At 31.6% G+C, this 12,027-nt stretch overlaps 1 protein-coding gene and 1 long non-coding RNA gene across 2 annotated transcripts in view; both read left to right on the top strand.

Moving 5' to 3' along the window:
- bent (projectin protein bent) overlaps window positions 1–12,027 on the top strand; it is a 120,958-nt gene that overhangs the window by 25,838 nt on the left and 83,093 nt on the right. Inside the window, exons 34-36 of the mRNA XM_073090012.1 lie at window positions 4,879–5,049; window positions 5,148–5,357; window positions 6,699–6,740. Coding sequence (XP_072946113.1) covers window positions 4,879–5,049; window positions 5,148–5,357; window positions 6,699–6,740 — 423 coding nt within the window. The remainder of the gene's footprint in view (window positions 1–4,878; window positions 5,050–5,147; window positions 5,358–6,698; window positions 6,741–12,027) is intronic.
- LOC140754861 (uncharacterized) lies at window positions 2,326–4,232 on the top strand. Its single transcript, XR_012103713.1, has 6 exons — window positions 2,326–2,444; window positions 2,598–2,654; window positions 2,732–2,827; window positions 3,024–3,107; window positions 3,181–3,294; window positions 4,143–4,232. It is a non-coding gene; the product is annotated as an uncharacterized LOC140754861 (long non-coding RNA).

Raw genomic sequence — 12,027 nt, 5'->3', positions numbered from 1 at the left:
GAAATTTAAATACTCGTATGTTAGGAGTAATAGAAATTAAAAGTAATGTTAATGAGCCACTAAGAAATCTTAGCGTTATGTCAGTAAAAATATTGAAATATACAAAATATTTAAACATGTTTTCTATTATGAGAATAATATTGGTAAAATTCAATTTTATTTTATATTCAATTTTAACTAGGACGAGGAAGATATTACAGAGATAACAGAAACTAAACGTAAGGTATCTATGGATAAACCAAAAGAGCCTGAAAGGCATCGTCCTACTAAAAAGGTTAAGGTTTTCAAAATTGCATTTACTACATATTTTGATCATAATTATTTAATACCTCTCATTTATATTTAATTATATTGTACTTAGGATGATGAGAATATAACGGACGTAACGGAAAACAAACTTAAAGAGTCTATCGATCGAACAAAAGAGCCTTCTAGGCGTCGTCCCAGTAAAAATACTGAGGTATGTAAGATTAAACGCTAAATTATATAAGTTTTAAAACTAAAAATAAGAGTATAATAAAATTCGCTAAAATTAATCAGGATGTAGCTCTTTATTATTACATAACGCCATGAGGATCATGAGGATATAATACAAATTAAATAAAATTTTGGCAAAGTAAGACTATAAATGTGTATCATACGTAAAATTGTATATTAGATCATCATTATTATGTTCATTCGCCAGGATGACGAAATTGTGACTGAAAAGGTAGATAAAACCGAAATTAAGCGTAAAGTCTCTATTGATCGGCCTACAGAGCCTACGTACCCGTGGCGTCGTCCAAGTAGTGCTAATGAGGTAAAACATTGTCTTTTCATTATCTTACAAATTCAACTATTTTGTACTTTTAAAAATAATATTGATCTCTATATTCATTAATTAGGATGACGAGGTTGTAACAGACAAGGTAGAAAAGACCGAAATTAAGCGTAAAGTGTCTATTGATCGGCCTACCGAGCCTACGTATCCATGGCGTCGCCCTAGTAGTGCCAATGAGGTAAAAATAAATATTATCCCTTCGTTATTTTAAATTGTATGTTTCTTGAAAACAATTTTGATCTAAAATCTATATTTATTAATCAGGATGACGAGAATGTAACAGAAAAAGTAGAAAAGGCAGAAATTAAGCGTAAAGTTTCTATTGATCGTCCAACTGAGCCTACGTATCCGTGGCGAAAGCCTAGTCAACCTGACGAGGTAATATTGAAAAGAATACACATACTTATTTCATTTCATGTAATAACAAAATAGTAAAAATAAAGTTGGTTTATTTTAAACAGGATGTTGACATGGACGATATATTTAAAACAACAGAAAAGTTCGAAGTTAAGCGCAAAATGTCTGTTGATCGTCCAACTGAACCCACATATCCTTGGAGGCGCCCAAGCAATGCCTATGAGGTATATAAATCAGTAAAATTTCTTACTACATTCCCGTATAAATCGATACTAATTTTAACGTCAATTTTTGACATTCTATTAAAAAAAATAGTCCATTATGTTTTCTCTAAATATCATTACGTTTTTATTTGATTAGGACTCAGAAGACAAACCAAAGTCAGAAGAACAAATAGAACCTAAAGTAGAAACTAAAAAGCCAATAGATAAACCATTAGAGCAAGATCAAACAATGCGTCCTACAACTAAGCCATCACAGGTAGTACGATTTTTTTTTTCATTTTGTACACAATAAAATTATGTACACAAATGAGAAAGTTATATTTCTAATTACAATATATTTATTTGCAATAGCCGGCTAAGGATGAGGTTGATGATAAGAAAAAGCCAATTGAGGAAACGAAAGTTTCGAAAGATAAAATAACAGAACCAACTCCTCGTCGTCCTAGGAAGGGTCTAAAGGTATTGTTTTATTCATTATTGTTGGTGATTAGACAGTTAAGTTGAATGTTTTGTTTTATTTATAAATAATAATCAAAACTTTAAATTCATTTCTTCTTAATAGGAGAAAAATACCGACGAAGAAAGTAAATTAAAAACGGAACAAAAACCAACAGTTGATGAAACTTTGAAACCAGTTCCAAAAGAAAAAGAAAATGTTAAGCCAAATGAGGTATATTCATAGTTTTATTCATACAATTTGGTTTTCTTAATAAAAAGAACCTACCTATTTTATTATAGCTATAAAAACCTTGGAAAATCCTTGGTAAAGTAAAATCACCAGTTAGTGAATTTAATGAAATTATCGCTTAGATAAGATTTCATTTTTATATTAGATTTTTATACAAAAATAGTGTAAAAATTGATGTAACATATTAGTCCAGTACATAATATGTATTTCAAATAATACACAGGTTCCAAAAGCACCTGAAACCAAACCATTGACTAAAGATGAAATTCCGAAGGTTGATGAGGTTAAAAAACCTGAAGAAAATAAAACGAAAGATTCCGTTTATCCTTGGAGACGACAGAGTAAAACTACTGAGGTAGTATCATCTAAATTTTTTTCGAAAATAAAAAATAGTAACTTATGGATAAAAATGAATTCATATTAATTTTATTGAAGTTTAAACGATTAAACTATGAGCGTCTCATTAATTAAATAGGAGTTTTTATTAATTATATATTCAATTTATTAGGATACGGCCCCTAAAGATGAAAAACCTGAACCGAAGGATGTCGTAGAAACGACGAAGGTATTTTTCTGGTTAATGATACTTATAATATTATTTAGCATATGAACGAAATACTAAGCTTGCTATTCAATTCATAGGTTCCTGAAAACACACAAGATAAAACACAAACAAATAATACACTCGACAAACCACAATCAACACTTTACCCATGGCGCAAACAATCAGCGAAGGAGGTAACACTATTTAACACTTTACACTTAACAACTTACACTTACTATAAAGTTCATAAATTTAATAAAACAGGAGGAATATCTTACGTTATTTTATAATTTTTACCTACAAAGATTTAATAAATCGTCAAAATCTCGTAAGTAATTATTGTTATATGCTTTGATATACTTACTTTATTTATAAATTTCAATTCGTTAGGTACCAAAACTTTTAACGCCAGAACCGGATACAAAACAAAACGAAGTTCCGTTCTCATGGGCAATAATTCCAGAAATACCACAGGTATACAATTTTTCTAAATTAAAGTTAAACATTTAAGTTTGAACTTTAAAATAACTGAAATATTTGTAATCAGGCTGAACAAACACCAGAGTTAGAGGATAAATATAAACCGACATTGCTAGAAACACCTGAGAGTACAGTTCCATGGAGACGATCACGATCTCCAGAAATACACACACCAAAACAGGTACAAATACACAATCATAAGCACACTGTTAAATATTTTGAAAATTTCATAAATTTCACACACACCTAATTTGGCTTTCATATCAAAGACACACACACGCCAACATGCTGATACATTAACAACATAATAAAGGTTCAATAACAAATGAAATTGACCGTACACTACACTACACTTGTATTGTTCACAATTATTGGGCTTACCTTGTAAAAAGTTATAGCGTTTTCAAAAACGCTATCAAGCAATTTTGATCTATACTCCAAATTTTCTTTTTATCTTCTGGCCTACTTAATGTATGGTCACTGATCAGCATTGAGTGAAATTAATATAATATCTACTAGTATACGTGACTATACTAGTGTCTATCAGTATTCTGACTTTCTATCGTATTATTTCTATTTTCGGATTATATGTAAATCACCTTTATGTAGAAAGGCTGATAAGTATTTAGTGTGTTTTATTTATTTAATTTAGAGTATGAGTTAGAATAAGAAAACAAAAAGGTTTTTGAGTATCTATTGAAATATATCAAGATGCATTTGATAATTTGATTAAATTCTTTCGTCCTTGCTACTTAATACTTAGCCGCTTTGGAGCCCTCTAAGTAAAGTATAGGTACTGCTCTGGTTCAGACTGATAGGGATTTTTTTGATTTATCACTATATAAAGATGATCGTAACGTGTGAGAATTAAAAAAAAACATTACAAGAATTTGGAAATATTCGGTAAAAAAATATATAGCGACAAATAAGTTATTTTTAATGCGACCAGATAGTACAGTCAATTTCATTTACGTTTGAACAGCAATAATACACGTCGTACGGTCGCCATTAACTAAATTTACTGTTTAGGCTGAGACAGAGGGCACTGACGAGAATAAACAAGCAACATTAGGAATCCCACAACCCGCTTTTAGCAGCAGACCTCAATCGCCTGACGAGGTATACATATCGGCAATCTGGTTCATAACGGCACAACTTGTAGCACTTTGCACATTATCACAGGTTTAAGAATAAGCACTAGCACCAAAATCTGCACTGGCACCAAATTTTAAATTAGATCTTTATCAGCACAAATTCTTCCCTGTATAATCTGTACCTATTATGATTTGCACTTTTAAGTCACAGGCACTGTATCTGTATATATATAAAAAAAAACTAAGTTAGTGTGCATGCCTTTGAAAAATACGTTATTAAACATTAAGATTAAAATATAAATAATGTCCATGTAAGCGTTCTTTGCCTTAACTAATTCTTTCTTCTCTATTTTGTGTTTAATTTTCCTGCTTAAGCTTTCGCTTATTAATAACGTTGTAAGTATTATTGATATGTTTCTATTCTTGTTGTATTATTTTTAGAAGGCGAGGTAAGTATAATTTTTATATATTAGGCAAAGTAAGTATTAAAAAATGTAGTAAACACATTTTTGTTACATTCTATTCCAGATGATCATCGCAGGTAAACAAATATTATTTATTCCATGGATTCAAGGAAAATGTTGTAAGGTTATATGTAGAACTATAACTATGTGAGGAAACTATCACTATTGACTAGAATTACCTTTTTAACATACAGTAACGTATTACAGAAAGTGGCTGTCAAAGAAGAGAAGGTGGAAGAAGAAGTCAAGAAGGCTAAAGTCACTAGCGTCAAAAAGAAGGCAGAGGACCTACCTGAAATCGCTGACTATGACAGGCCAGACCTCGAAAAGTACGAACCAATGTCGTTCACTCCATCAACGAAGGAAAAACCAGAAAAGGTAATGTAGAAATCATAATAAAGTAGTGCTATAAAAACGAGTTACTTTTATAGAAATATAAAGCGATTATAATAAAATTATTTGTTTTACTTGTATAGCCGGCAGAGAAGCCAAAGGTGCCTGAAATTAAGGCTCCTGAAGAAAAACCAGTTGCACCCAAGATTGAGGTTATTCGAGAAAAATCTCCAAAACCAGAAGCACCAAGGAAACCATCGCTCGCACCCGTTGCACCCGTCGGAAGACGAGGATCTCTCATCCCTCCCCCGGAGGAGATGGGTAGACGTCCTTCGCTTATTATCAGCGATGAGGTAGGCATCAACTCTTTTTATTACAGCAGTATAATATTTTACATAGGTGTTAAGTTAATCTTCAATATATACACATATCTAGCTCCAATTCAAATGACATCAATATGAACAAAGGTATGAACAAACATTTAAACATATCTATTAATTGTGCCGTCCAAACTTAGATTAGTCAAATATTGTTAGGTACAAATATCGAAATCGTAATTGGCAACAATTGATTTTTGAATACCTACATACTAATCTGGTTTGGTTTCCCAAATTCGAAATTTGAAAACATATCAATCGACGCCACAAATACAAGTGTCGATATTTTCGCCTAACTAATGACAAAATTTCAAGCCCACCTGTAGACACCCTGTTCTCTAAAGCCGAACCCGTAACATACACCCCGAATATGCCTTTGAATTTTGCTAATAATCATCTATAGAACGATGATGCTTCACATCAAGCCACGAATGCTTTAATGAATTTGGAAGTTAGTGAGTTTATTGGTTTTGTTGAGCTTAGACTCCTTCACTCCCTGCTTCTAGTTGAGCAATTGAGCATATCGCACCGTTTTAGCACAACTACTTTAAAATACAGGTAGTGAATTAGATATTAAGATCGTACAAAACGTAATCCACAGGAGAATAGAAAACTAAGACCTGGTGAGGTGATCGAAGAGAAGAAGGTAATAGCAAAACTGCTACGAATATTTCGTGAATGCTATCCGTTATAATATTGCCGTGACAAAAGTTTAACTTTATTTCTGTAAAAGGAATTATCTTAATGCATTTGCATCTGATGCGGTTTAAAACATTCTTCACGTCCGTCTGGATAATGACATAATATCAGTGATTGCTCTGAAACTCTGATCAACTTCAATGCCTATAGGTCAAATATCTACAAGGACATAAAGTGTCATTTTTATAATATGTTATTATCCAGGGCTATCTTTCTATGAATCGTTTTCTCGTACAAGGCACAAAACTAAATTGCACACACTTTTGAGATTCGAGGCACACAAATAAACTGCACAGCTTGTAAGCACGTCTGCACTCAAATAATGGTCAAAATGATTGGTCGTGTAAGCGAAATACTATGAAAGAAATAACTCGATCACGTGGTATGTTCAAGAAGGCATTTCTTGCATACCATCGTGAAACTGAGACTAACTAACGATTAACAAGAAAATGACGCAACACATAACGTAATAACTTGCACTGCTGAGGTCATTGCACCAAATAATGCGAGATAGGATAGGACAGGCAAACGTAGGTCACTCCGGTTCGGCAGAAGAGATCCTAGGTAGGCAGGATAATTTGTTAAGGGGTTATTATCAATATTTTTTTACAAAAACAGGTCACCAAATTACGTCCGGGAGAAGTTGTAGACGAGAAAAAGGTGAGATCGTTTGGGTCTGGTCAATTTTAGGTGGACGCTGCTCGCTTTTGCAAAGCATTTTGTTATATTTTTATCTTTTTTTCATTTTATCTTATTTGCATTTTACTTTATGAAATATTTCTTATTTGATTTAAATTTTATATCAGTATTGACAATATTGTACTATACCTACATGACATACATTATTATTGAACTCAAAACAGATTTTATCAACCCCACCTCTATGACATTGATTACGTATACCATAATAAGTTTGGTAACGTTATATACAAATTAATGTTCAATTACCAATCCACCCATAGAGTTATTCCCACATTAGACTCTTCTAGTCCATACCAAAATGTTCACAGTTATATCATGAACAAAATTAGTACCTACCTACTTTTTCTTTTAGTTTCTATAGACGTTATTTTTTCAAGAGTTTAGAAACCGCTTTGCCGACTAGCGGGGGATTTTCTCCAAACTCTGCTGCCTTTAGTTTGAATCTATCGTCTTCTAAAGAACTATTTTTGCGAATCAGTTGACTTAACTACAAAATAAAATAGTTCTTTAAAAGTCTAGGCTTCGTAGTTTAGTATTATCGCTTTAGTTTCCGATTTTCCACTAATATATTTAATAATATTTACCACCGCTCTGCTAAAATCAAGTTGTAGAGTTAAAAACCAAATAACAGTTAAAAGAACATTACACTAAACCATAACATTAAACTATAAACCTATATCCTAACTCCATAAATATAACAATTTATACTATACATAAACATATACTGAATAATACAACTGCTACTATAATATATTTTAATAAAATATGATAGTCATTCAACGATTTGATGTTTAAGTCTGATGATTATTAGCAGATGTTGAACTACTATCGCACATAAAATATTACACACACACACACGCATACACTATGTACATATTTCTTTTTACTCTATGCACAAAGTTAACAATGAATGATTTACTAAAACAAATATTTTTTTCCAAAAAAGAAACGCGGCAGGCCGGGTGAAATATCTGACGAGGTATACAAGTGTGAAAATATATGTTTAGATATCAATGTTATAGAAGACAACATCTTCTAGATTCGTGGCTAACATAGAAAATTTCCAAAGTGATTAATTTATAAATGTTCTAATTAAAATCTCGAGAAACGTATTCGAAATTTTAATGAAGCCAGTTATAAAACGACAAATAACCGTAGTATGATTGGCTTCAAAAATGTCGGTATTTTTCGAAATGTCAATAAATTTTAAATAAGGGACGTCAAAATTACCAATAATGCTAACAGCACCGTAGTAAATGAATAATTTAAATAAATAGCGCAGTAACACCTTGTCGTACTAACATTTAAAAGGAATCTATTAACAGACCTTTAAATGCAAAATAAAACACCAATAGACCTAAGAAACATGCACGTTGTTCTAATATTAAAACTAATTAATTTTTCGGAAGCACCCAACTGCTTCTACAACAAATCCGAAAATTAAAATGCTGTCTAAACCTACTCTATCCTAATAATTATTATCTTTTTTGTGTTCTCAACTCTCCTTCTATAAACCAATTTTATGTTTATTATTTTCTTCTTAAATATGTTTATAATCAAGCTTAATTATATGTTGGACAAAGTTAATTATATGTTTGAGAAAGTAACTAACCTTCTTTAAGATGCCACAAAACATCTAAAAACGTAAATATATGTGTATATATTGACATTCCATTGCACTGTCGTGTCCAATTATGTTGTAATGAACGAATATAAATCAAACCAATTTAGAATCAGATTCTAAACAAAGATTCTATTCTATTATTATCAACCAATGGATATAGATTTGTGCCAAAATTTGTCTCCATGACGCAAATAATGCAACTCTAGATATCTTTAGAAAATAATTGTCATGACCATTGTCATGGTCAAAATTACGTTCGAAAATAGTGAAAGTACCTATGTAACAATTGGAACAATCTATATGTAAAAAAATATGTAAACATATTGTAATATTGTAGGAAAGATACTTCCTTAAATATATGTAATTGGCATCAAATCAATGCCAAAGTTAAATTTCATCACGCAAAGAAAGCAATATGATCTTATTGATGAAAGATAAATGACAAGGCTTGTAACTTGCGTCTTGGCTTTTAAAATCAATTATAGATTCTTTATGAGTGATCTATTGATCCCAAATTAAATTGACATTGATAAATAATTTTGTCTAGACTAATAATATGTGATACTATTATTACAGGCGCCTAGAAGAGTGCTATTTCTGTAACGAAATTTCTGGGCGTCTAATTTCTTCTAGCCAGAATGAATGCAATGTTAAATGCACAAAAACCTCCACAAGAACAATGATGATGGTATTCACTGATTGATGGTTATTTTTATAAATATGGCCTAAAGAATTAGGCCAAGAACCTATCAAGGTGAACTTTAAATCTACAACCCTCGACTACCGTGAGTTGTCAGATAACGTGAGTTATTATCGTAATGCTGTATTGTTAAAAAGACATATGTCTTCAACGAATTCACCTGTCATATGATTTAATGGACAACAGTCCTTAATACTACTCGGCTGGCATGCCGGTACAATTACTTTACCGGTTCATCACACAATGTCTTTTGTTAAATAATTTTACTCGCTAATTTCAAAAAGCAATAAAAAAGCCATTTAAAATCATATAAAAAATAACACATCATGAATTAAAAGTATTATAAATATTAAGTGATACACGTCGAGTTGAGAATAGTTTTTTTTTTATCAAAAATGTGTTATCTTACCCATACATGTATTTCCATGACAATACACGAATTATTAAAGAGGTTTTAAATTATCAAGGTGTTATGGCGAATTCAACAATTTTATATTTTTGTAATGGGAACTGATTAATGATGATTACTGTTTAACAACAGATCTTGGTAATTAAGAAAAGATTTAGAAAATAGAAATAAGAATCATGATCGAAGACAAAGTTTAATCGAAAATATAAATAACAGCTGCTACAAATATAACAGAATGTGATTGATGGATGTGATGGAGACGAGAATACTCTATGTGATGTGCGTGGGTCGGTGATTCTTGCTTCTTGATCACAATGCTGGTGCCACAGGAACATTTGGCATGAGAACAGGTCCAAGTGGTATTGGCTATCAGCTCCAAGCATTCATTACTATATCAGTTATTGTACCTCTGAGTAAAGATATACTTAAAAACAACGACGCAGAAATAACTGAAACTACATCAAAGTACAGTTGCTATGTGGCTAAACCAATAGTATTTCCAAGGGATGATTAATCACCAGTTCCAAGATATATATTTGAATTTAATGATTTACGGCATGAGATATTATCTACCGCTTCAAAAGAGAGTGCAATAACGCATCTAGTAAATTGACCTATATATCAGATCTGTCAACAAAGTATATCAAAATGGTCGCCTCGTTAACGATGCGAGGAAAATTCGAGGTTAGCTCGGTTTGCCAGTGTTGACAATCGTTTGAGTTATAAGAATGTATTCCTGTACGCCAATCAATCTTTCGAACATCTTACGCAACCGTTCAATCTTGTCTTTACAATAACAGACTGCTACGTCAAACCACGACATCTAATTATCTCTAATGAATTTATAATACTAGTTGATGTCAATATTGTTGCACGACCTTTTTCTTTAGCCAAACCAAAACTATTCATTTCTTGAATGTTATACGCTGATTTAGAAATTTACTACAAGCGTATCTAAAAGTTGATGAATTGCTACAAATGCTCTACGTCTAGGCATCTTAACGGTCTTACGCTTCCCTACGGCCAAAATTACCGTGGAAAGTACTCCAGATATCGACCGACGACAACTTCACACATATGTTAACAACGACATCCAAGTACACACCACATGGATGGCTCACCTTAATCTGATAATTAATTGAATTGGTCTGCTGATTTGTGTTGCGCGCAAATAGACGCCCGCGCTCCCCTCACCCCACCAAAGCAAGGCGACCATGTCTGAGCGACCCCTTCTTCAGTCTTTTGACATTCGCGCCCATTTTTAGATGGAACGACTTATATCGAACTGCCCCAAATCGAGAATTTTAAAATAATATAGGGTGTAACACTTAAACGAAAACTAGTAACTAGATAACATTTTAAGCATTTAAATGAGAAGTAATTTATAATGAGTGATAAGAATAGTTGGATTTTTTTTCGTAAATCTTTAAGTATCAATGTTCGTGTGAAGGAAATGATTGTGTAAATTAGCGATGGAACTGTGATAATTTCTGTGATTTTGAGAAACTTTATTTAATTAATACATGTTTTTAATTATTTTGTGGCATCTTGATTGATATTTATGTGTTTAACACGATGGCAGCGGTTGCAAAAAAACCACTCGCCGTACCTAAACCAAAAGTTGACCCGGTAAGTGTTTTGGTGTTATTTTTTTATTTTTTATATTTCTTTCTAAATATTTTCTGTTTCTTGTTGTTTCATTTTCTACGTGACATGGGAAGTCATCGATATACGCTCCGGCCTTACATTTTAATTGTCTTATTATTATTTATCTTAGTTTGTTATTACAATTAATTATGCAGCTTATATCAAAGTGCCTTTGCATATTTATTCATTTATTATGGAAATTAAAGGCTTTAAATTAGGACGTCTTTACTGAGGAAGAATTTAACATATCAAAACTATTTTAATAAAAACTGTTATTTTTTTAGAAGAATAATTACTTAAATATCGAATTTCTGTGAAATGTAGAGTCAGAATTTTGCAACGTTCTTTAACGCATTTTTTCATTAATTACGAATACTACGTAAATCAAATTATGTCATATAATCTTTAATATAAACAAACATTCGATAAAGATACTTAGAAAATATAATAATTTATATGAGCGAAATAATATTCCAGCCGATTATAACATTGGTATCTCAAAAATTTAATTGCGATTACACTCGTATATTTGCAGCCTCCTTTAATTTATTACTTGGCCGAGGTTGCAAGGTAAGAGCTAGCACTGATGAAAGTCAGTTTTATAATATCTACTAGAGATGCGTACATTGAAATAAACGTAATGCATTATAAAAGATTAAATTCTATAAGCGCGTAAGCATTTTGAATACAATGATTATGTAATTCAGGGAATAAGTTTTAAAATAAAAGATTAATAGAAGAACAGCTTTGCCATTATATAGTACAACTTATGCGTAAAGATGATTAATCTAAAATTTTAGAAAAAACAACAAGAGTAGCTCAAAATCAGAATATAAAAAACAATGAAGTTGAAATTGATATTTAA

Source organism: Epargyreus clarus, unplaced genomic scaffold, assembly GCF_041222505.1.
Source record: "Epargyreus clarus isolate Ecla_fem2 unplaced genomic scaffold, WU_Ecla_fem_2.2 ptg000031l, whole genome shotgun sequence".
NCBI lineage: Eukaryota > Metazoa > Arthropoda > Insecta > Lepidoptera > Hesperiidae > Epargyreus > Epargyreus clarus.
This window is presented reverse-complemented; position numbering and strand designations above follow the sequence as displayed.